The sequence below is a fragment of the Scyliorhinus torazame genome, unplaced genomic scaffold (genome assembly GCF_047496885.1).
Source record: "Scyliorhinus torazame isolate Kashiwa2021f unplaced genomic scaffold, sScyTor2.1 scaffold_728, whole genome shotgun sequence".
NCBI classification, from domain to species: Eukaryota; Metazoa; Chordata; class Chondrichthyes; order Carcharhiniformes; family Scyliorhinidae; genus Scyliorhinus; species Scyliorhinus torazame.
Window position 1 is genome coordinate 1 of NW_027308455.1, and position 24,688 is coordinate 24,688.

The 24,688-nt window shown below is 61.4% G+C and overlaps 1 protein-coding gene across 1 annotated transcript in view; it reads right to left on the bottom strand.

Moving 5' to 3' along the window:
- Window positions 1–3,039: 3,039 nt before the first annotated feature.
- LOC140406627 (uncharacterized) overlaps window positions 3,040–24,688 on the bottom strand; it is a gene marked incomplete at both ends in the record, with an annotated part of 102,747 nt that continues 81,098 nt past the window's right edge. Inside the window, 3 exons of the mRNA XM_072494627.1 lie at window positions 3,040–3,065; window positions 6,762–6,974; window positions 11,004–11,096. Of these exons, the coding sequence (XP_072350728.1) occupies window positions 3,040–3,065; window positions 6,762–6,974; window positions 11,004–11,096 (332 nt within the window). The remainder of the gene's footprint in view (window positions 3,066–6,761; window positions 6,975–11,003; window positions 11,097–24,688) is intronic.

Below are 24,688 nucleotides of genomic sequence, written 5' to 3' on the forward strand. Positions count from 1 at the left end.
ACAAATTGTTGCAAGAGTTTTGAGATTTGCCGTTGGTCCATTTGCCTGATGAGTGCAAAATGAAAAAAGTTTGACCGTATGTTTCTTTCTAATTCTTCAGCGATATTCGAGGGAGATTTACTACACTTTATGAAGTAACCGCAGGATTGCTGAGTGGGAGGTCAGCCCAGGCCCATTGTGAAGGTGTTGAATGGCTTCCTCCTGTTCTCGTGTGTTTTTTTTTGTTTTTGTTCCTTACCGATGTCCTTGAGCTTGGGGCTGTGTTTCCAGTCGGCCGGTAAGGTCGCGTTGCTCTCCAGTTCCACGCTCCCCGTCCTCTCCTTTTCCAGATTCTTCTTCTTGGCGAACAGCTGGTTATTGGTGGTCTGCTTGGGGTGGGAGGTGGGGTCGGGGGGAGGGGGGGGGGGGGAAAGGAGGACGATAAGTGCAATCGCTGCTATTCCACTCTGGGAGCCGTCGTCTCCAACTCGCCCATCGCCCCCCCCCCCAATCGTGCGCACACCCACTGACGGGGACTGCAGGGGTAGGAGGGAGGCGAGAGGGAGGCCCAGGAATGGCCTTCAGGCTATCGCGAGGGACCCTCTGCCCCTTCATGCCCCCCCCCCCCCGTCTAACGTTCTCCTTTCCCACTCCGAAGGGCGATGAGGTGGGGGGGAGGGGGCGGGTTCGGAGTGGGGGGGCGGGTTCGGAGTGGGGGGGGCGGGTTCAGAGTGGGAGGGGCGGGTTCAGAGTGGGAGGGGGCGGGTTCAGAGTGGGAAGGGGGCGGGTTCAGAGTGGAGGGGGCGGGTTCAGAGTGGGAGGGGGCGGGTTCAGAGCGTGGGAGGGGCGGGGTCAGAGCGGGAGGGGGCGGGTTCAGAGCGGGAGGGGGCGGGTTCAGAGCGGGAGGGGGCGGGTTCGGAGCGGGAGGGGCGGGTTCGGAGCGGGAGTGGGACAGGGGGAGGGTTGGGATGGAGTGGGACGGGGAGGGTTGGGATGGAGTGGGACGGGGGAGGGTTGGGATGGAGTGGGACGGGGGAGGGTTGGGATGAGGTGGGACGGGGGAGGGTTGGGATGGGTGGACGGGGGGGGTTGGATGGGGTGGGACGGGGGGAGGGTGGGTGGGGTGGGCGGGGGAGGGTTGGGATGGGGTGGACGGGGGGAGGGTTGGGATGGGGTGGGAGGGGGGGTGGGTTGGGATGGGTGAGACGGGGGGAGGGTTGGGATGGGGTGGGACGGGGGAGGGTTGGGATGGGGTGGAGACGGGGAGGGTTGGGATGGGTGGGACGGGGGGAGGGTTGGGATGGGTGGGACGGGGGAGGGTTGGATGGGGTGGGACGGGGGGAGGGTTGGGATGGGGTGGACGGGGAGGGTTGGGATGGGTGGGACGGGGGGAGGGTTGGATGGGGTGGACGGGGGAGGTTGGGATGGGGTGGACGGGGGGAGGGTTGGGATGGGGGGGACGGGGTGGTGGGTTGGATGGGTGGGACGGGGGGAGGGTGGATGGGGTGGGACGGGGGGAGGGTTGGGTGGGGGGAAGGGGGGGGGGTTGGTGGGTGGACGGGGGGGTTGGTGGGGGGGGGAGGGTGGATGGGTGGGGAGTGGGAGTGGGAGGGGTCGGGTTGGGCGGAGGTGGGGTGGGAGGGGTTGGGAGGGGCTGGGGGGGGGGGCGGGTTGGAGGGGGTTGGGAGGGGGGGGTGTGGAGGGGGGGGGGTAGGGTGGGAAGCGGTGAGGGGGGTTGGGAGGCGGGAGGGGCGGGTTGGAGCGGGGGGGCGGGTTGGGCGGGGGGGCGGGTGGGAGGGTGGGGGGCGGGTTGGGAGGGGGGCGGGTGGGAGGGGGTGGGAGGGGGCGGGTTGGAGGGGGCGGGGGCGGGGGCGGGTTGGGACGGGGGGGCGGGTTGGGGAGCGGGAGGGGTTGGGAGCGGGGGTGGCGGGTGGGAGGGGCGGGGGGTTGGAGTGGGGGGGGGGTTGGGAGTGGGGGGGGCGGGTTGGGAGGGGGGGGGCGGGTGGAGTGGGGGGGGCGGGTGGGAGCGGGAGGGGGCGGGTTGGGAGGGGTTGGGAGCGGGGGCGGGTTGGGAGGGGGTGGAGCGGGGGGGCAGTTGGGAGGGGGTTGGGAGCGGGGGGGCGGGTTGGGAGTGGGGGGGGCGGGTTGGGGAGCGGGGGGGCGGGTTGGGAGGGGGGGGGCGGGTTGGGAGCGGGGAGGGGGCGGGTTGGGAGGGAGGGGTTGAGTGGGACAGGGGATGGTTAGAGTAGGAGGGGGCGGTTGGGAGGGGGTGGGAGGGGGCGTTTGGGAGGGGGCGGTTTGGGAGGGGGCGGTTGGGAGGGGGCGGTTGGGGAGGGGCGGTTTGGGAGGGGGCGGTTTTGGGAGGGGGCGGGTTGGGAGGGGGCGGGTTGGGAGGGGGCGGGTTGGGAGGGGGAGGGGGGCGGGTTGGGAGGGAGTGGGAGGGGAGTGGGACAGGGGATGGTTCGGAGCGGGAGGGGAGTGGGACAGGGGGATGGTTCGGAGCGGGAGGGGGCGGGTTGGGGCGGGTTGGGAGGGAGTGGGTTGGGAGGGGGTGGGGGCGGTTGGGAGGGAGCGGGTTGGGAGTGGGACAGGGGGATGGTTCGAGTGGAGGGGGCGGGTTGGGAGGGGCGGGTTGGGAGTGGGAGGGGGCGGGTTGGAGTGGGGAGTGGGAGGGGGCGGGTTGGGATGGAGTGGGTTGGGAGTGGGACAGGGGAGGGGTTCGGAGGTGGGAGGGGTTCAGAGCGGACTGGGGTGGTTAGGGGGGGTTCCGGGATGTGGTGGGGTTCCGAGCGTGAGGGTGAGGTGTGGTGCAGGGTGGTTCTGAGCGGGGGTGGTGGGGGTTGTGAAGAGTGAGAGGGAAGAGGGGGGTTCAGAGTGAGACGGGGGTTGGGGGGGGGCCGTTCGGGAGGGTTCCGCCCCGTTGGGTTCCAGTGAGATCCATCTCTGGTCCAGAGCGGCCTTACCTTGACGGAGCTGGTCCTGTCCGGTTGTTGGGGTGATGTGGTGGAGGAGGCGGCTCGGTCTGTACTGGGACATGCGTGTGGTAACTGGGTTAGCGTATAGTGCACATAGCGTCTGAGGTACATCTGGGAAGAGAGGTCAAGAAGGGGGTCAAAGTCAGGCGAGAGAGGGGGTCAAATGTTCCGTTCTGTTGGAAAAGCGGCGGCCAATTAGCATCGAGCAAGATCCACTAACTGCAATCTGAAGGGAACAACTCAGTTTGGAACGCTTGTCAGTTACCTGTTCCTGCCACATTCTCCTCAGCTACAATTCTACAAACCAGCTCCGCTTGCGAGACAAACAATCAGACTCACTTATGGGAGTTTCTTTTAGATTTGGTATTCTGGTCAATCTGACGTGCGGAGTGCAGATTGGAAAAGTTGACAGGATGTCTCCTTTTTTACAGCAACACTCAAATATTTTATTTTAATAAAGTGGCTGTCCTGGGAGTGTTTGATGGGGACAGTGCAGAGGGAACTTTACTCTGTATCTAACCCCGTGCTGTACCTGTCCTGTGAGTGTTTGATGGGGACAATGTCGAGGGAGCTTTACTCTGTATCTAACCCCGTGCTGTCCCTGTCCTGGAGTGTTTGATGGGGACAATGTCGAGGGAGCTTTCCTCTGTATCTAACTCCGTGCTGTTACCTGTCTGGGAGTGTTTGATGGGACAGTGTAGAGGGAGCTTTCCTCTGTATCTAACCCCGTGCTGTACCTGCCCTGGGAGTGTTTGATGGGACAGTGTAGAGGAGCTTTACTCTGTATCTAACCCCGTGCTGTACCTGTCCTGGGAGTGCTTGATGGGGACAGTGTAGAGGGAGCCTTTACTCTGTATCTAACCCCGTGCTGTACCTGATCTGGGAGTGTTTCGATGGGGACAGTGCAGAGGGAACTTTACTCTGTATCTAACCCCGTGCTGTACCTGTCCTGGAGTGTTTGATGAGGACAGTGTAGTGGAGCTTTACTCTGTATCTAACCCTGTGCTGTACCTGTCCTGGGAGTGTTTGATGGGGACAGTGCAGAGGGAGCTTTACTGTGTATTTAACCCTGTGCTGTACCTGTCCATGGAGTGTTTGATGGGGACAGTGTAGAGGGAGCTCTTACTGTGTATTTAACCCTGTGCTGTACCTGTCCTGGGAGTGTTTGATGGGACAGTGTAGAGGGAGCTTTACTCTGTATTTAACCCTGTGCTGTACCTGATCTGGGAGTGTTTGATGGGGACAGTGTAGAGGGAGCTTGACTCTGTATCTAACCCTGTGCTGTACCTGTCCTGGAGTGTTTGATGGGGACAGTGTAGAGGGAGCTTTACTGTGTATTTAACCCTGTGCTGTACCTGTCCTGGGAGTGTTTGATGGGGACAGTGCAGAGGGAGCTTTACTGTGTATTTAACCCTGTGCTGTACCTGTCCTGGGAGTGTTTGATGGGGACAGTGTAGAGGGAGCTTTACTCTGTATTTAACCCTGTGCTGTACCTGATCTGGGTGTGTTTGATGGGGACTGTGTAGAGGGAGCTTTACTCTGTATCTAACCCGTGCTGTACCTGTCCTGGGATTGTTTGATGGAGACTGTGTCGAGGGAGCTTTCCTCTGTATCTAACCCGTGCTGTCCCTGTCCTGGAGTGTTTGATGGGGACAGTTTAGAGGGAGCTTTACTCTGTATCTAACAAGGTGCTGTCCCTGTCCTGGGAGTGTTTGATGTGGACAGTGTAGAGGGAGCTTTACTCTGTATCTAACCCCGTGCTGTACCTGTCCTGGGAGTGTTTGATGTGGACAGTGTAGAGGAGCTTTACTCTGTATCTAACCCGTGCTGCACCTGTCCTGGGAGTGTTTGATGGGGACAGTGTAGAGGGAGCTTTACTCTGTATCTAACCCGTGCTGTACCTGTCCTGGAGTGTTTGATGTGGACAGTGTAGAGGGAGCTTTACTCTGTATCTAACCCCGTGCTGTACCTGTCCTGGAGTGTTTGATGGGGGACAGTGGAGAGGGAGCTTTACTCTGTATCCAACCCCGTGCTGTACCTGTCCTGGGCAGTGTTTGATGGGGACAGTGTAGAGGGAGCTTTACTCTGTATCTAACCCCGTGCTGTACCTGTCCAGGAGTGTTTGATAGGGACAGTGTAGAGGGAGCTTTACTCTGTATCTAACCCCGTGCTGCACCTGTCCTGGGAGTGTTTGATGGGGACAGGATAGAGGGAGCTTTACTCTGTGTCCAACCCTGTGCTGTACCTGTCCTGGGAGTGTTTGATGTGGACAGTGTAGAGGGAGCTTTACTCTGTATCTAACCCCGTGCTGTACCTGTCCTGGGAGTGTTTGATGGGGGACAGTGGAGAGGGAGCTTTACTCTGTATCCAACCCCGTGCTGTACCTGTCCTGGGAGTGTTTGATGGGGACAGTGTAGAGGGAGCTTTACTCTGTATCTAACCCGGTGCTGTACCTGTCCTGGGAGTGTTTGATGTGGACAGTGTAGAGGGAGCTTTAATCTGTATCTAATCCCGTGCTGTACCTGACCTGGGAGTGTTTGATGGGGGACAGTGGAGAGGGATCTTTACTCTGTATCTAACCCCGTGCTGTACCTGCCCTGGGAGTGTTTGATGGGGACAGTGTAGAGGGAGCTTTACTCTGTATTTAACCCTGTGCTGTACCTGATCTGGGAGTGTTTGATGGGGACTGTGTAGAGGGAGCTTTCCTCTGTATCTAACCCGTGCTGTACCTGTCCTGGATTGTTTGATGGAGACTGTGTCGAGGGAGCTTTACTCTGTATCAAACCCCGTGCTGTACCTGTCCTGGGAGTGTTTGATGGGGACAGTGTAGAGGGAGCTTTACCTCTGTATCGAACCCCATGCTGTACCTGTCCTGGGAGTGTTTGATGGGGACAGTGTAGAGGGAGCTTTACTCTGTATCTAACCCCGTGCTGTACCTGTCCTGGGAATGTTGATAGAGACAGTGTGGAGGGAGCTTTCCTCTGTATCTAACCCTGTGCTGTCCCTGTCCTGGGAGTGTTTGATGGGGACAGTGTAGAGGGAGCTTTACTCTGTATCAAACCCCGTGCTGTACCTGTCCTGGGAGTGTTTGATGGGGACAGTGTAGAGGGAGCTTTACTCTGTATCTAACCCCGTGCTGTACCTGTCCTGGGAATGTTTGATAGAGACAGTGTGGAGGGAGCTTTCCTCTGTATCTAACCCCGTGCTGTACCTGTCCTGGGAGTGCTTAATGGGGACAGTCGAGAGGGAGCTTTACTCTGTATCTAACCCCGTGCTGTACCTGTCCTGGGAGTGCTTAATGGGGACAGTGTAGAGGGAGCTTTACTCTGTATCTAACCCTGTGCTGTACATGTCCTGGGAGTGCTTAATGGGGACAGTGTAGAGGGAGCTTTACTCTGTATCTAGCCCCGTGCTGTACCTGCCTGGGAGTGTTTGATGGGGACAGTGCAGAGGGAGCTTTACTCTGTATCTAACCCCGTGCTGTACTGTCCTGGGAGTGTTTGATGGGGACAGTGTAGAGGGAGCTTTACTCTGCATCTAACCCCGTGCTGTACCTGCCCTGGGAGTGTTTGATGGGTACAGTGTAGAGGGAGCTTTACTCTGTATCTAACTACGTGCTGTCCCTGTCCTGGGAGTGTTTGATGGGTACAGTGTAGAGGGAGCTTTACTCTGTATCAAACCCCGTGCTGTACCTGTCCTGTGAGTGTTTGATGGGGACAGTGGAGAGGGAACTTTACTCTGTACCCGTCCAGGGGGGTGCATTCCTCACTGTGAATGCCCGCTCTGCCTGGCGTGACATGCCCTCACCTGGCACTGCATACTCCCCGCTCGACATTCCCGAGGCCGGTGTGTAGGTTACGGCCGGAATTCTGTTGCCTTTGCCCCCGTATTTGTATCGAAGAAGGATGAAGATGACGAGGAGAATGACGACCACCGCCAGGAGGACGATGATCCCAATGATTACCCCGAGGGAGTTCCCATCCGTGGGAGCAGCTGGCAGACTCCTGGGGGGTCGGATCTCTGGATGGGAAAACAGCATTGGTTAAAAGGGATTGGTTTGCAGTGGGGGGGCTATTTACCTCTTCTTCTCTTGACCCCCTCAAAGAGTCGGCGGAATGTTTTGCGTGACAGGACCATGTTGCGCGGGGCCAGTGAAGACTGGTCTCGGTCAGGGGTCAATGCAGAGAGGACACTGGTCTGGCCGGGAGTTTTCCAATCTTCCTCAAATCAGGAAATATCTTTATTCATGAGAGTTCCCTCAGTACTGAACCTCCGACAGTGCGGCACTCCCTCAGTACTGACCCTCCCACAGTGCGGCGCTCCCTCAGTACTGACCCTCCCACAGTGCGGCGCTCCCTCAGTACTGAACCTCCCACAGTGCGGCACTCCCTCAGTACTGAACCTCCGACAGTGCGGCACTCCCTCAGTACTGACCCTCCCACAGTGCGGCGCTCCCTCAGTACTGACCCACCTACAGTGCGGCACTCCCTCAGTACTGACCCACCTACAGTGCGGCACTCCCTCAGTACTGACCCACCTACAGTGCGGCGCTCCCTCAGTACTGACCCACCTACAGTGCAGTACTCCCTCAGTACTGACCCTCCCACAGTGCGGCGCTCCCTCAGTACTGAACCTCCGACAGTGCGGCACTCCCTCAGTACTGACCCTCCCACAGTGCGGCGCTCCCTCAGTACTGACCCTCCCACAGTGCAGTACTCCCTCAGTACTGACCCACCTACAGTGCGGCGCTCCCTCAGTACTGACCCTCCCACAGTGCGGCACTCCCTCAGTACTGACCCTCCCACAGTGCGGCGCTCCCTCAGTACTGACCCTCCCACAGTGCAGCGCTCCCTCAGCACTGACCCTCCCACAGTGCGGCACTCCCTCGGTACTGACCCTCCCACAGTGCAGCACTCCCTCAGTACTGACCCTCCCACAGTGCGGCACTCCTTCGGTACTGACCCTCCCACAGTGCAGCACTCCCTCAGTACTGACCCTCCCACAGTGCAGCGCTCCCTCAGCACTGACCCTCCACAGTGCGGCACTCCCTCGGTACTGACCCTCCCACAGTGCAGCACTCCCTCAGTACTGACCCTCCCACAGTGCGGCACTCCCTCAGTACTGACCCTCCCACAGTGCGGCGCTCCCCTCAGTACTGACCCTCCCACAGTGCGGTGCTCCCTCAGTACTGACCCTCCCACAGTGCGGCGCTCCCTCAGTACTGACCCTCCCACAGTGCGGCGCTCCCTCGGTACTGACCCTCCGACAGTGCGGCGCTCCCTCAGTACTGACCCTCCGACAGTGCGGCGCTCCCTCAGTACTGACCCTCGGACAGTGCGGCGCTCCCTCAGTACTGACCCTCCCACAGTGCGGCGCTCCCTCAGTACTGACCCTCGGACAGTGCGGCGCTCCCTCAGTACTGACCCTCCGACAGTGCGGCGCTCCCTCAGTACTGACCCTCCCACAGTGCGGCGCTCCCTCACTACTGAACCTCCCACAGTGCGGTACTCCCGAGCCCTGACCCTCCGACAGTGCGGCGCTCCCTCAGTACTGACCCTCCGACAGTGCGGCGCTCCCTCAGTACTGACCCTCCGACAGTGCGGCACTCACTCAGTACTGACCTTCCCACAGTGCGGCGCTCTCTCAGTACTGACCCTTCCACGGTGCGGCGCTCCCTCAGTACTGACCCTCCGACAGTGCGGCGCTCCCTCAGTACTGACCCTTCCACAGTGCGGCGCTCCCTCAGTACTGACCCTCCGACAGTGCGGCACTCCATCAATACTGACCCTCCGACAGTGCGGCACTCCCTCAGTACTGACCCTCCCACAGTGCGGCGCTCCCTCAGTACTGACCCTCCCACAGTGCGGCGCTCCCTCAGTACTGACCCTCCCACAGTGCGACACTCACTCAGTACTGACCCTCCGACAGTGCGGCGCTCCCTCAGTACTGACCCTCCCACAGTGCGGCACTCCCTCAGTACTGACCCTCCGACAGTGCGACGCTCCCTCAATACTGATCCTCCGACAGTGCGGCGCTCCCTCAGTACTGACCCTCCCACAGTGCGATGCTCCCTCAATACTGACCCTCTGACCGTGCAGCGCTCCCTCAGTACTGACCCTCCGACAGTGCGGGGCTCCCTCAGTACTGACCCTCTGTCAGCGCGATGGTCCCTCAATACTGACCCTCTGACAGTGCGGCGCTCCCTCAGTACTGACCCTCTAACAGTGTGGAGCTCCCTCAGTACTGACCCTCCGACAGTGCGGCACTCCTCGGTACTGACCCTCCCACAGTGCGGTGCTCCCTCAGTACTGACGCTCCACAGTGCGGCACTCCCTCAGTACTGACCCTCCCACAGTGCGGCGCTCCCTCAGTACTGACCCTCCCACAGTGCGGCGCTCCTTCAGTACTGGCCCTCCCACAGTGCGGCGCTCCCTCAGTACTGACCCTCCCACAGTGCGACACTCACTCAGTACTGACCCTCCGACAGTGCGGCACTCCCTCAGTACTGACCCTCCGACAGTGCGACGCTCCCTCAATACTGATCCTCCGACAGTGCGGCGCTCCCTCAGTACTGATCCTCCCACAGTGCGATGCTCCCTCAATACTGACCCTCTGACCGTGCAGCGCTCCCTCAGTACTGACCCTCCGACAGTGCGGGGCTCCCTCAGTACTGACCCTCTGTCAGCGCGATGGTCCCTCAAAACTGACCCTCTGACAGTGCGGCGCTCCCTCAGTACTGACCCTCTAACAGTGTGGAGCTCCCTCAGTACTGACCCTCCGACAGTGCGGCACTCCCTCGGTACTGACGCTCCCACAGTGCGGCACTCCCTCAGTACTGACCCTCCGACAGTGCGGTGCTCCCTCAGTACTGACCCTCCCACAGTGTGGCGCTCCCTCAGTACTGACCCTCCCACAGTGTGGTGCTCCCTCAGTACTGACCCTCCCACAGTGTGGTGCTCCCTCAGTACTGACCCTCCCACAGTGCGGGGCTCCCTCAGTACTGACGCTCCCACAGTGCGGCACTCCCTCAGTACTGACCCTCCCACAGTGCGGTACTCCCTCAGTACTGACCCTCCGACAGTGCGGAGCTACCTCAGTACTGACGCTCCCACAGTGCGGCGCTCCCTCAGTACTGACCCTCCCACAGTACGGCACTCCCTCAGTACTGACCCTCCCACAGTGCGGTGCTCCCTCAGTACTGACCCACCCACAGTGCGGCGCTCCCTCAGTACTGACCCTCCCACAGTGTGGTGCTCCCTCAGTACTGACCCTCCGACAGTGCGGCGCTCCCTCAGTACTGACCCTCCCACAGTGCGGCACTCCCTCAGTACTGACCCTCCGACAGTGCGGCACTCACTCAGTACTGACCCTCCCACAGTGCGGCGCTCCCTCAGTACTGACCCTCCGACAGTGCGGCACTCACTCAGTACTGACTCTCCCACAGTGCGGTGCTCCCTCAGTACTGACCCTCCCACAGTGCGGCACTCCCTCAGTACTGACCCTCCCACAGTGTGGTGCTCCCTCAGTACTGACCCTCCCACAGTGCGGCGCTCCCTCAGTACTGACCCTCCCACAGTGCAGTGCTCCCTCAGTACTGACCCTCCGACAGTGCGGCGCTCCCTCAGTACTGACCCTCCCACAGTGCGGTGCTCCCTCAGTACTGACCCTCCGACAGTGCGGCACTCACTCAGTACTGACCCTCCCACAGTGCGGCGCTCCCTCAGTACTGACCCTCCGACAGTGCGGCGCTCCCTCAGTACTGACCCTCCGACAGTGCGGCACTCACTCAGTACTGACCCTCCCACAGTGCGGTGCTCCCTCAGTACTGACCCTCCCACAGTGCGGCACTCCCTCAGCACTGACCCTCCGACAGTGCGGCACTCACTCAGTACTGACCCTCCCACAGTGCGGTGCTCCCTCAGTACTGACCCTCCCACAGTGCAGCACCCCCTTGCGTCAGGCTTGGTTTGGGAGGTTCGAGTCTGTGGACTCGGTCCGTCGAGAGATGGATGAGGCCCAGATCGGAAAGCGGACAACCCCATGTCTTACCCGTGCAACGTCCTGTCACCTGATCGCAGGTCGTGTTTTCAGGGCAGTCGCATAACTGCCAACAGGTTTGGCTGGAGCCCGTGGCTGGACAATCTGCAGGGTGGGGCGGAAACAGGACTGAGAGTTAACGACCGTCCGAATGATATTATCGTCTCTGCCTCGCAACCGTTCCGAAGCCCCCCCCCCCCCCCCCCCCCACCCACAGGCCATCTCGCCCACCTCAGGCCCCTCTCCCCCTCTGTCCTAATTCACCCTGAGACACGTTCAACCACCCCCTCAACCCGGCCCCATCTTATTATTCCCGGAGCAGCTCAATCCCCGGCCTAGTCATTTCCCGTGAGCCCTCCCTTGATACCAGTGATCCCGGAGTTTTGGGAACTGGGAGACACGTGCGAGTGATGCACGAGAATCTTCCCCCCCCCCTGCCCCCACCCACTCACTCAGAACTCCAGGAATGTGAGCAGTCAGCCCATCGAGCCTGTTTCCCCCCCGATCATAGAGCTGATCCAGGTTTCCGACTCCATTTTCTCCATTCGCGCCCCCCCCCTTTATCCCTCAAGGGACTGATAATCTGTGTCCAGCCTGAAATATATTGAACGATGGAGCCTCCTCAACCCTCTGGAGGTGGGGGGGTGGGGGGTGGGGGGCGGGGGGGGGGGGGGGTCGAGAATCCCAAAGATTCTCAAACCCTTTGAGTGAGGAACTTTCTCCTCCCCTCAGTCCAAAATGGCCACCTCCTTATCCCAAGACCATGGCTCTCCCCCCCAAGCCCCTTCCCGTTGTTTCAGATTGCCCCGACCAGCGGGAACACTCCCTCCGCGCCGACCCTCTCAAACCCCCTCGGAATCCTGTCCCTCAATGAGATCACCTCTCGCTCGTCTAATCTCCAGGGCCAGGAACTTACTGCTCTTGGGTTGGGCGGGTGAGTGAAGACGTTGGGCAGGGAGGTGAGTGAAGACGTTGGGCAGGGAGGTGAGTGAAGATGTTGGGCAGGCGGGTGAGTGAAGACGTTGGGCAGGCGGGTGAGTGAAGACGTTGGGCGGGCGGGTGAGTGAAGACGTTGGGCAGGGAGGTGAGTGAAGACGTTGGGCGGGGAGGTGAGTGAAGACGTTGGGCAGGGAGGTGAGTGAAGACGTTGGGCAGGGAGGTGAGTGAAGACGTTGGGCGGGCGGGTGAGTGAAGACGTTGGGCAGGGAGGTGAGTGAAGACGTTGGGCAGGGAGGTGAGTGAAGACGTTGGGCTGGGTGGTGAGTGAAGACGTTGGGCAGGGAGGTGAGTGAAGACGTTGGGCAGGAGGTGAGTGAAGACGTTGGGCAGGGAGGTGAGTGAAGACGTTGGGCAGGGAGGTGAGTGAAGACGTTGGGCAGGGAGGTGAGTGAATACGTTGGGCAGGGAGGTGAGCGAAGACGTTGGGCAGGGAGGTGAGTGAAGACGTTGGGCAGGCGGGTGAGTGAAGACGTTGGGCAGGGAGGTGAGTGAAGACGTTGGGCAGGGAGGTGAGTGAAGACGTTGGGCAGGCGGGTGAGTGAAGACGTTGGGCAGGGAGGTGAGTGAAGACGTTGGGCAGGGAGGTGAGTGAAGACGTCGGGCAGGGGGGTGAGTGAAGACGTTGGGCAGGGAGGTGAGTGAAGACGTTGGGCAGGGAGGTGAGCGAAGACGTTGGGCAGGGAGGTGAGCGAAGACGTTGGGCAGGCGGGTGAGTGAAGACGTTGGGCAGGCGGGTGAGTGAAGACGTTGGGCGGGCGGGTGAGTGAAGACGTTGGGCAGGGAGGTGAGTGAAGTCGTTGGGCAGGGAGGTGAGTGAAGACGTTGGGCAGGCGGGTGAGTGAAGACGTTGGGCAGGCGGGTGAGTGAAGACGTTGGGCAGGCGGGTGAGTGAAGACGTTGGGCAGGGAGGTGAGTGAAGACGTTGGGCAGGGAGGTGAGTGAAGACGTTGGGCTGGGAGGTGAGTGAAGACGTTGGGCAGGCGGGTGAGTGAAGACGTTGGGCTGGGAGGTGAGTGAAGACGTTGGGCGGGCGGGTGAGTGAAGACGTTGGGCAGGGAGGTGAGTGAAGACGTTGGGCAGGCGGGTGAGTGAAGACGTTGGGCAGGCGGGTGAGTGAAGACGTTGGGCAGGGAGGTGAGTGAAGACGTTGGGCAGGGAGGTGAGTGAAGACGTTGGGCAGGGAGGTGAGTGAAGACGTTGGGCAGGGAGGTGAGTGAAGACGTTGGGCAGGCGGGTGAGTGAGGATGTTGGGCAGGCGGGTGAGTGAAGACGTTGGGCGGGGAGGTGAGTGAAGACGTTGGGCAGGGAGGTGAGTGAAGACGTTGGGCAGGCGGGTGAGTGAAGACGTTGGGCAGGCGGGTGAGTGAAGACGTTGGGCAGGGAGGTGAGTGAAGACGTTGGGCAGGGAGGTGAGTGAAGACGTTGGGCAGGGAGGTGAGTGAATACGTTGGGCAGGCGGGTGAGTGAAGACGTTGGGCAGGGAGGTGAGTGAAGACGTTGGGCAGGGAGGTGAGTGAAGACGTTGGGCAGGCGGGTGAGTGAAGACGTTGGGCAGGCGGGTGAGTGAAGACGTTGGGCAGGGAGGTGAGTGAAGACGTTGGGCAGGGAGGTGAGTGAAGACGTTGGGCAGGGAGGTGAGTGAAGACGTTGGGCAGGGAGGTGAGTGAAGACGTTGGGCAGGGAGGTGAGTGAAGACGTTGGGCAGGCGGGTGAGTGAAGACGTTGGGCAGGGAGGTGAGTGAAGACGTTGGGCAGGGAGGTGAGTGAAGACGTTGGGCAGGCGGGTGAGCGAAGACGTTGGGCAGGGAGGTGAGTGAAGACGTTGGGCAGGCGGGTGAGTGAAGACGTTGGGCAGGGAGGTGAGTGAAGACGTTGGGCAGGGAGGTGAGTGAAGACGTTGGGCAGGGAGGTGAGTGAAGACGTTGGGCAGGCGGGTGAGTGAAGACGTTGGGCAGGGAGGTGAGTGAAGACGTTGGGCAGGCGGGTGAGTGAAGACGTTGGGCAGGCGGGTGAGTGAAGGCGTTGGGCAGGGAGGTGAGTGAAGACGTTGGGCGGGCGGGTGAGTGAAGACGTTGGGCAGGCGGGTGAGTGAAGTCGTTGGGCAGGCGGGTGAGTGAAGACGTTGGGCGGGGAGGTGAGTGAAGACGTTGGGCGGGCGGGTGAGTGAAGTCGTTGGGCAGGCGGGTGAGTGAAGACGTTGGGCAGGGAGGTGAGTGAAGACGTTGGGCAGGCGGGTGAGTGAAGACGTTGGGCAGGAAGGTGAGTGAAGACGTTGGGCAGGCGGGTGAGTGAAGACGTTGGGCAGGGAGGTGAGTGAAGACGTTGGGCAGGGAGGTGAGTGAAGACGTTGGGCAGGGAGGTGAGTGAAGACGTTGGGCAGGCGGGTGAGTGAAGACGTTGGGCAGGGAGGTGAGTGAAGACGTTGGGCAGGCGGGTGAGTGAAGACGTTGGGCAGGGAGGTGAGTGAAGACGTTGGGCAGGCGGGTGAGTGAAGACGTTGGGCAGGGAGGTGAGTGAAGACGTTGGGCGGGCGGGTGAGTGAAGACGTTGGGCAGGGAGGTGAGTGAAGACGTTGGGCAGGGAGGTGAGTGAAGACGTTGGGCAGGGAGGTGAGTGAAGACGTTGGGCAGGCGGGTGAGTGAAGACGTTGGGCAGGGAGGTGAGTGAAGACGTTGGGCAGGCGGGTGAGTGAAGACGTTGGGCAGGGAGGTGAGTGAAGACGTTGGGCAGGGAGGTGAGTGAAGTCGTTGGGCAGGGAGGTGAGTGAAGACGTTGGGCAGGCGGGTGAGTGAAGACGTTGGGCAGGCGGGTGAGTGAAGACGTTGGGCAGGCGGGTGAGTGAAGACGTTGGGCAGGGAGGTGAGTGAAGACGTTGGGCAGGGAGGTGAGTGAAGACGTTGGGCAGGCGGGTGAGTGAAGACGTTGGGCAGGCGGGTGAGTGAAGACGTTGGGCAGGGAGGTGAGTGAAGACGTTGGGCGGGGAGGTGAGTGAAGACGTTGGGCAGGCGGGTGAGTGAAGACGTTGGGCAGGCGGGTGAGTGAAGACGTTGGGCAGGGAGGTGAGTGAAGACGTTGGGCAGGCGGGTGAGTGAAGACGTTGGGCAGGGAGGTGAGTGAAGACGTTGGGCAGGGAGGTGAGTGCAGACGTTGGGCAGGCGGGTGAGTGAAGACGTTGGGCAGGCGGGTGAGTGAAGCCGTTGGGCAGGGAGGTGAGTGAAGACGTTGGGCAGGGAGGTGAGCGAAGACGTTGGGCAGGCGGGTGAGTGAAGACGTTGGGCAGGGAGGTGAGCGAAGACGTTGGGCAGGGAGGTGAGCGAAGACGTTGGGCAGGGAGGTGAGTGAAGACGTTGGGCAGGCGGGTGAGCGAAGACGTTGGGCAGGCGGGTGAGCGAAGACGTTGGGCAGGGAGGTGAGTGAAGACGTTGGGCAGGGAGGTGAGTGAAGACGTTGGGCAGGGAGGTGAGTGAAGACGTTGGGCAGGGAGGTGAGTGAAGACGTTGGGCAGGGAGGTGAGTGAAGACGTTGGGCAGGCGGGTGAGTGAAGACGTTGGGCAGGGAGGTGAGTGAAGACGTTGGGCAGGGAGGTGAGTGAAGACGTTGGGCAGGGAGGTGAATGAAGACGTTGGGCAGGGAGGTGAGTGAAGACGTTGGGCAGGCGGGTGAGTGAAGACGTTGGGCAGGGAGGTGAGTGAAGACGTTGGGCAGGGAGGTGAGTGAAGACGTTGGGCAGGCGGGTGAGTGAAGACGTTGGGCAGGCGGGTGAGTGAAGACGTTGGGCAGGGAGGTGAGCGAAGACGTTGGGCAGGGAGGTGAGTGAAGACGTTGGGCAGGCGGGTGAGTGAAGACGTTGGGCAGGGAGGTGAGTGAAGACGTTGGGCAGGGAGGTGAGTGAAGACGTTGGGCAGGCGGGTGAGTGAAGACGTTGGGCAGGCGGGTGAGTGAAGACGTTGGGCAGGCGGGTGAGTGAAGACGTTGGGCAGGCGGGTGAGCGAAGACGTTGGGCAGGCGGGTGAGTGAAGACGTTGGGCAGGGAGGTGAGTGAAGACGTTGGGCAGGGAGGTGAGTGAAGACGTTGGGCAGGGAGGTGAGCGAAGACGTTGGGCAGGCGGGTGAGCGAAGACGTTGGGCAGGGAGGTGAGCGAAGACGTTGGGCGGGGAGGTGAGTGAAGACGTTGGGCGGGCGGGTGAGTGAGGACGTTGGGCAGGCGGGTGAGTGAAGACGTTGGGCAGGGAGGTGAGTGAAGATGTTGGGCAGGCGGGTGAGTGAAGACGTTGGGCGGGCGGGTGAGTGAGGACGTTGGGCAGGCGGGTGAGTGAAGACGTTGGGCGGGCGGGTGAGTGAGGACGTTGGGCAGGGAGGTGAGCGAAGACGTTGGGCAGGGAGGTGAGCGAAGATGTTGGGCAGGGAGGTGAGTGAAGACGTTGGGCAGGCGGGTGAGTGAAGACGTTGGGCAGGCGGGTGAGTGAAGACGTTGGGCAGGCGGGTGAGTGAAGACGTTGGGCAGGGAGGTGAGTGAAGACGTTGGGCAGGGAGGTGAGTGAAGACGTTGGGCAGGGAGGTGAGTGAAGACGTTGGGCAGGCGGGTGAGTGAAGACATTGGGCAGGGGGGTGAGTGAAGACGTTGGGCAGGCGGGTGAGTGAAGACGTTGGGCAGGGAGGTGAGTGAAGACGTTGGGCAGGCGGGTGAGCGAAGACGTTGGGCAGGCGGGTGAGCGAAGACGTTGGGCAGGGAGGTGAGTGAAGACGTTGGGCAGGCGGGTGAGTGAAGACGTTGGGCAGGGAGGTGAGTGAAGACGTTGGGCGGGCGGGTGAGTGAGGACGTTGGGCAGGCGGGTGAGTGAAGACGTTGGGCGGGCGGGTGAGTGAAGACGTTGGGCTGGCGGGTGAGTGAAGACGTTGGGCAGGGAGGTGAGTGAAGACGTTGGGCAGGGAGGTGAGTGAAGACGTTGGGCAGGCGGGTGAGTGAAGACGTTGGGCAGGGAGGTGAGTGAAGACGTTGGGCGGGCGGGTGAGTGAAGACGTTGGGCAGGCGGGTGAGTGAAGACGTTGGGCAGGGAGGTGAGTGAAGACGTTGGGCGGGTGAGTGAAGACGTTGGGCAGGCGGGTGAGTGAAGACGTTGGGCAGGCGGGTGAGTGAAGACGTTGGGCGGGTGAGTGAAGACGTTGGGCAGGGAGGTGAGTGAAGACGTTGGGCAGGCGGGTGAGTGAAGACGTTGGGCAGGGAGGTGAGTGAAGACGTTGGGCAGGGAGGTGAGTGAAGACGTTGGGCAGGCGGGTGAGTGAAGATGTTGGGCAGGGAGGTGAGTGAAGACGTTGGGCAGGCGGGTGAGTGAAGATGTTGGGCAGGGAGGTGAGTGAAGACGTTGGGCAGGGAGGTGAGTGAAGACGTTGGGCAGAGAGGTGAGTGAAGACGTTGGGCAGGCGGGTGAGTGAAGACGTTGGGCAGGGAGGTGAGTGAAGACGTTGGGCAGGGAGGTGAGTGAAGACGTTGGGCAGGGAGGTGAGTGAAGACGTTGGGCAGGCGGGTGAGTGAAGACGTTGGGCAGGCGGGTGAGTGAAGACGTTGGGCAGGCGGGTGAGTGAAGACGTTGGGCAGGCGGGTGAGTGAAGACGTTGGGCAGGGAGGTGAGTGAAGACGTTGGGCGGGCGGGTGAGTGAAGACTTTGGGCAGGGAGGTGAGTGAAGACGTTGGGCAGGCGGGTGAGTGAAGACGTTGGGCAGGGAGGTGAGTGAAGACGTTGGGCAAGGAGGTGAGTGAAGACGTTGGGCAGGCGGGTGAGTGAAGACGTTGGGCAGGGAGGTGAGTGAAGACGTTGGGCAGGGAGGTGAGTGAAGACGTTGGGCAGGGAGGTGAGTGAAGACGTTGGGCAGGGAGGTGAGTGAAGACGTTGGGCAGGGAGGTGAGTGAAGACGTTGGGCAGGGAGGTGAGTGAAGACGTTGGGCAGGGAGGTGAGTGAAGACGTTGGGCAGGCGGGTGAGTGAAGAGGTTGGGCAGGCGGGTGAGTGAAGACGTTGGGCAGGCGGGTGAGTGAAGACGTTGGGCAGGGAGGTGAGTGAAGACGTTGGGCAGGGAGGTGAGTGAAGACGTTGGGCAGGGAGGTGAGCGAAGACGTTGGGCAGGCGGGTGAGCGAAGACGTTGGGCAGGGAGGTGAGCGAAGACGTTGGGCAGGGAGGTGAGTGAAGACGTTGGGCAGGCGGGTGAGTGAAGACGTTGGGCAGGCGGGTGAGCGAAGACGTTGGGCAGGGAGGTGAGTGAAGACGTTGGGCAGGGAGGTGAGTGAAGACGTTGGGCAGGCGGGTGAGTGAAGACGTTGGGCAGGCGGGTGAGTGAAGACGTTGGGCAGGGAGGTGAGTGAAGACGTTGGGCAGGCGGGTGAGCGAAGACGTTGGGCAGGCGGGTGAGCGAAGACGTTGGGCGGGCGGGTGAGTGAAGACGTTGGGCAGGCGGGTGAGTGAAGACGTTGGGCAGGCGGGTGAGTGAAGACGTTGGGCGGGGAGGTGAGTGAAGACGTTGGGCAGGGAGGTGAGTGAAGACGTTGGGCAGGCGGGTGAGCGAAGACGTTGGGCAGGGAGGTGAGTGAAGACGTTGGGCAGGGAGGTGAGTGAAGACGTTGGGCAGGGAGGTGAGTGAAGACGTTGGGCAGGCGGGTGAGTGAAGACGTTGGGCAGGGAGGTGAGTGAAGACGTTGGGCAGGCGGGTGAGCGAAGACGTTGGGCAGGGAGGTGAGTGAAGACGTTGGGCAGGGAGGTGAGTGAAGACGTTGGGCGGGGAGGTGAGTGAAGACGTTGGGCAGGGAGGTGAGTGAAGACGTTGGGCAGGCGGGTGAGTGAAGACGTTGGGCAGGGAGGTGAGTGAAGACGTTGGGCAGGGAGGTGAGTGAAGACGTTGGGCGGGGAGGTGAGTGAAGACGTTGGGCGGGGAGGTGAGTGAAGGCGTTGGGCAGGGAGGTGAGTGAAGACGTTGGGCAGGCGGGTGAGTGAAGACGTTGGGCAGGGAGGTGAGTGAAGACGTTGGCAGGGAGGTGAGTGAAGACGTTGGGCAGGGAGGTGAGTGAAGACGTTGGGCAGGGAGGTGAGTGAAGACGTTGGGCAGGGAGGTGAGTGAAGACGTTGGGCAGGGAGGTGAGTGAAGACGTTGGGCAGGGAGGTGAGTGAAGACGTTGGGCAGGGAGGTGAGTGAAGACGTTGGGCAGGGAGGTGAGTGAAGACGTTGGGCAGGGAGGTGAGTGAAGACGTTGGGCAGGCGGGTGAGTGAAGACGTTGGGCAGGGAGGTGAGTGAAGACGTTGGGCAGGCGGGTGAGTGAAGACGTTGGGCAGGGAGGTGAGTGAAGACGTTGGGCAGGGAGGTGAGTGAAGACGTTGGGCAGGGAGGTGAGTGAAGACGTTGGGCAGGGAGGTGAGTGAAGACGCTGGGCGGGGAGGTGAGTGAAGACGTTGGGCAGGCGGGTGAGTGAAGACGTTGGGCAGGCGGGTGAGCGAAGACGTTGGGCAGGGAGGTGAGTGAAGACGTTGGGCAGGCGGGTGAGTGAAGACGTTGGGCAGGGAGGTGAGTGAAGACGTTGGGCAGGGAGGTGAGTGAAGACGTTGGGCAGGGAGGTGAGTGAAGACGTTGGGCAGGGAGGTGAGTGAAGACGTTGGGCAGGGAGGTGGGTGAAGACGTTGGGCAGGGAGGTGGGTGAAGACGTTGGGCAGGCGGGTGAGTGAAGACGTTGGGCAGGGAGGTGAGTGAAGACGTTGGGCGGGCGGGTGAGTGAAGACGTTGGGCAGGCGGGTGAGTGAAGACGTTGGGCAGGCGGGTGAGTGAAGACGTTGGGCAGGCGGGTGAGTGAAGACGTTGGGCAGGCGGGTGAGTGAAGACGTTGGGCAGGGAGGTGAGTGAAGACGTTGGGCAGGGAGGTGAGTGAAGACGTTGGGCAGGGAGGTGAGTGAAGACGTTGGGCAGGGAGGTGAGTGAAGACGTTGGGCAGGGAGGTGAGTGGAGACGTTGGGCAGGCGGGTGAGTGAAGACGTTGGGCAGGGAGGTGAGTGAAGACGTTGGGCAGGGAGGTGAGTGAAGACGTTGGGCAGGGAGGTGAGTGAAGACGTTGGGCAGGGAGGTGAGTGAAGACGTTGGGCAGGGAGGTGAGTGAAGACGTTGGGCAGGGAGGTGAGTGGAGACGTTGGGCAGGCGGGTGAGTGAAGACGTTGGGCAGGGAGGTGAGTGAAGACGTTGGGCAGGGAGGTGAGTGAAGACGTTGGGCAGGGAGGTGAGTGAAGACGTTGGGCAGGGAGGTGAGTGAAGACGTTGGGCAGGGAGGTGAGTGAAGACGTTGGGCAGGGAGGTGAGTGAAGACGTTGGGCGGGTGAGTGAAGACGTTGGGCAGGCGGGTGAGTGAAGACGTTGGGCGGGGAGGTGAGTGAAGACGTTGGGCAGGGAGGTGAGTGAAGACGTTGGGCAGGCGGGTGAGTGAAGACGTTGGGCAGGGAGGTGAGTGAAGACGTTGGGCGGGTGAGTGAAGACGTTGGGCAGGGAGGTGAGTGAAGACGTTGGGCAGGGAGGTGAGTGAAGACGTTGGGCAGGGAGGTGAGTGAAGACGTTGGGCGGGTGAGTGAAGACGTTGGGCAGGCGGGTGAGTGAAGACGTTGGGCGGGGAGGTGAGTGAAGACGTTGGGCAGGGAGGTGAGTGAAGACGTTGGGCGGGCGGGTGAGTGAAGACGTTGGGCGGGCGGGTGAGTGAAGACGTTGGGCAGGGAGGTGAGTGAAGACGTTGGGCAGGCGGGTGAGTGAAGACGTTGGGCAGGGAGGTGAGTGAAGACGTTGGGCAGGGAGGTGAGTGAAGACGTTGGGCAGGGAGGTGAGTGAAGACGTTGGGCAGGGAGGTGAGTGAAGACTGGGCAGGGAGGTGAGTGAAGACGTTGGGCAGGGAGGTGAGTGAAGACGTTGGGCAGGGAGGTGAGTGAAGACGTTGGGCAGGGAGGTGAGTGAAGACGTTGGGCAGGGAGGTGAGTGAAGACGTTGGGCAGGGAGGTGAGTGAAGACGTTGGGCAGGGAGGTGGGCGAAGACGTTGGGCAGGGAGGTGGGCGAAGACGTTGGGCAGGGAGGTGGGCGAAGACGTTGGGCAGGGAGGTGAGTGAAGACGTTGGGCAGGCGGGTGAGTGAAGATGTTGGGCAGGCGGGTGAGTGAAGACGTTGGGCGGGCGGGTGAGTGAAGACGTTGGGCAGGGGGGTGAGTGAAGACGTTGGGCAGGGGGGTGAGTGAAGACGTTGGGCAGGCGGGTGAGTGAAGACGTTGGGCAGGCGGGTGAGTGAAGACGTTGGGCAGGGAGGTGAGTGAAGACGTTGGGCAGGCGGGTGAGTGAAGACGTTGGGCAGGCGGGTGAGTGAAGACGTTGGGCAGGCGGGTGAGTGAAGACGTTGGGCAGGGAGGTGAGTGAAGACGTTGGGCAGGCGGGTGAGTGAAGACATTGGGCAGGGAGGTGAGCGAAGACGTTGGGCAGGGAGGTGAGTGAAGACGTTGGGCAGGGAGGTGAGTGAAGACGTTGGGCAGGCGGGTGAGTGAAGACGTTGGGCAGGCGGGTGAGTGAAGACGTTGGGCAGGGAGGTGAGTGAAGACGTTGGGCAGGGAGGTGAGTGAAGACGTTGGGCAGGCGGGTGATTGAAGACGTTGGGCAGGCGGGTGAGTGAAGACGTTGGGCAGGGAGGTGAGTGAAGACGTTGGGCAGGCGGGTGAGTGAAGACGTTGGGCAGGCGGGTGAGTGAAGACGTTGGGCAGGCGGGTGAGTGAAGACGTTGGGCAGGGAGGTGAGTGAAGACGTTGGGCAGGGAGGTGAGTGAAGACGTTGGGCGGGGAGGTGAGTGAAGACGTTGGGCAGGGGGGTGAGTGAAGACGTTGGGCAGGCGGGTGAGTGAAGACGTTGGGCGGGCGGGTGAGTGAAGACGTTGGGCAGGCGGGTGATTGAAGACGTTGGGCAGGCGGGTGAGTGAAGACGTTGGGCAGGGAGGTGAGTGAAGACGTTGGGCAGGGAGGTGAGTGAAGACGTTGGGCGGGGAGGTGAGTGAAGACGTTGGGCAGGGGGGTGAGTGAAGACGTTGGGCAGGCGGGTGAGTGAAGACGTTGGGCGGGCGGGTGAGTGAAGACGTTGGGCAGGCGGGTGAGTGAAGACGTTGGGCAGGCGGGTGAGTGAAGACGTTGGGCAGGGAGGTGAGTGAAGACGTTGGGCAGGCGGGTGAGTGAAGACGTTGGGCGGGTGAGCGAAGACGTTGGGCAGGGAGGTGAGTGAAGACGTTGGGCGGGTGAGCGAAGACGTTGGGCAGGGAGGTGAGTGAAGACGTTGGGCAGGGAGGTGAGTGAAGACGTTGGGCAGGGAGGTGAGTGAAGACGTTGGGCGGGTGAGCGAAGACGTTGGGCAGGCGGGTGAGTGAAGACGTTGGGCAGGCGGGTGAGTGAAGACGTTGGGCAGGGAGGTGAGTGAAGACGTTGGGCAGGGAGGTGAGTGAAGACGTTGGGCAGGGAGGTGAGTGAAGACGTTGGGCAGGGAGGTGAGTGAAGACGTTGGGCAGGCGGGTGAGTGAAGACGTTGGGCAGGCGGGTGAGTGAAGACGTTGGGCGGGTGAGCGAAGACGTTGGGCAGGGAGGTGAGTGAAGACGTTGGGCGGGTGAGCGAAGACGTTGGGCAGGGAGGTGAGTGAAGACGTTGGGCAGGGAGGTGAGTGAAGACGTTGGGCAGGGAGGTGAGTGAAGACGTTGGGCAGGCGGGTGAGTGAAGACGTTGGGCAGGCGGGTGAGTGAAGACGTTGGGCAGGCGGGTGAGTGAAGACGTTGGGCAGGCGGGTGAGTGAAGACGTTGGGCAGGGAGGTGAGTGAAGACGTTGGGCAGGCGGGTGAGTGAAGACGTTGGGCAGGGAGGTGAGTGAAGACGTTGGGCAGGGAGGTGAGTGAAGACGTTGGGCAGGCGGGTGAGTGAAGACGTTGGGCAGGGAGGTGAGTGAAGACGTTGGGCAGGGAGGTGAGTGAAGACGTTGGGCAGGGAGGTGAGTGAAGACGTTGGGCAGGGAGGTGAGTGAAGACGTTGGGCAGGGAGGTGAGTGAAGACGTTGGGCAGGGAGGTGAGTGAAGACGTTGGGCAGGGAGGTGAGTGAAGACGTTGGGCAGGCGGGTGAGTGAAGACGTTGGGCAGGGAGGTGAGTGAAGACGTTGGGCAGGGAGGTGAGTGAAGACGTTGGGCAGGGAGGTGAGTGAAGACGTTGGGCAGGGAGGTGAGTGAAGACGTTGGGCAGGGAGGTGAGTGAAGACGTTGGGCAGGGAGGTGAGTGAAGACGTTGGGCAGGCGGGTGAGTGAAGACGTTGGGCAGGGAGGTGAGTGAAGACGTTGGGCGGGCGGGTGAGTGAAGACGTTGGGCAGGGAGGTGAGTGAAGACGTTGGGCAGGCGGGTGAGTGAAGACGTTGGGCAGGCGGGTGAGTGAAGACGTTGGGCAGGCGGGTGAGTGAAGACGTTGGGCAGGGAGGTGAGTGAAGACGTTGGGCAGGCGGGTGAGTGAAGACGTTGGGCAGGCGGGTGAGTGAAGACGTTGGGCAGGGAGGTGAGTGAAGACGTTGGGCAGGGAGGTGAGTGAAGACGTTGGGCAGGCGGGTGAGTGAAGACGTTGGGCAGGGAGGTGAGTGAAGACGTTGGGCAGGGAGGTGAGTGAAGATGTTGGGCAGGCGGGTGAGTGAAGACGTTGGGCAGGGAGGTGAGTGAAGACGTTGGGCAGGCGGGTGAGTGAAGACGTTGGGCAGGCGGGTGAGTGAAGACGTTGGGCAGGCGGGTGAGTGAAGACGTTGGGCGGGGAGGTGAGTGAAGCCGTTGGGCAGGGAGGTGAGTGAAGACGTTGGGCAGGCGGGTGAGTGAAGACGTTGGGCAGGGAAGTGAGCGAAGACGTTGGGCAGGCGGGTGAGCGAAGACGTTGGGCAGGGAGGTGAGTGAAGACGTTGGGCAGGGAGGTGAGTGAAGACGTTGGGCAGGCGGGTGAGTGAAGACGTTGGGCAGGCGGGTGAGTGAAGACGTTGGGCAGGCGGGTGAGTGAAGACGTTGGGCAGGCGGGTGAGTGAAGACGTTGGGCAGGCGGGTGAGTGAAGACGTTGGGCAGGCGGGTGAGTGAAGACGTTGGGCAGGGAGGTGAGTGAAGACGTTGGGCAGGCGGGTGAGTGAAGACGTTGGGCAGGGAGGTGAGTGAAGACGTTGGGCAGGCGGGTGAGTGAAGACGTTGGGCAGGCGGGTGAGTGAAGACGTTGGGCGGGCGGGTGAGTGAAGACGTTGGGCAGGGAGGTGAGTGAAGACGTTGGGCAGGCGGGTGAGTGAAGACGTTGGGCAGGGAGGTGAGTGAAGACGTTGGGCAGGGAGGTGAGTGAAGACGTTGGGCAGGCGGGTGAGTGAAGACGTTGGGCAGGCGGGTGAGTGAAGACGTTGGGCAGGGAGGTGAGTGAAGACGTTGGGCAGGGAGGTGAGTGAAGACGTTGGGCAGGCGGGTGAGTGAAGACGTTGGGCGGGCGGGTGAGTGAAGACGTTGGGCAGGGAGGTGAGTGAAGACGTTGGGCAGGGAGGTGAGTGAAGACGTTGGGCAGGGAGGTGAGTGAAGACGTTGGGCAGGGAGGTGAGTGAAGACGTTGGGCGGGCGGGTGAGTGAAGACGTTGGGCAGGGAGGTGAGTGAAGACGTTGGGCAGGGAGGTGAGTG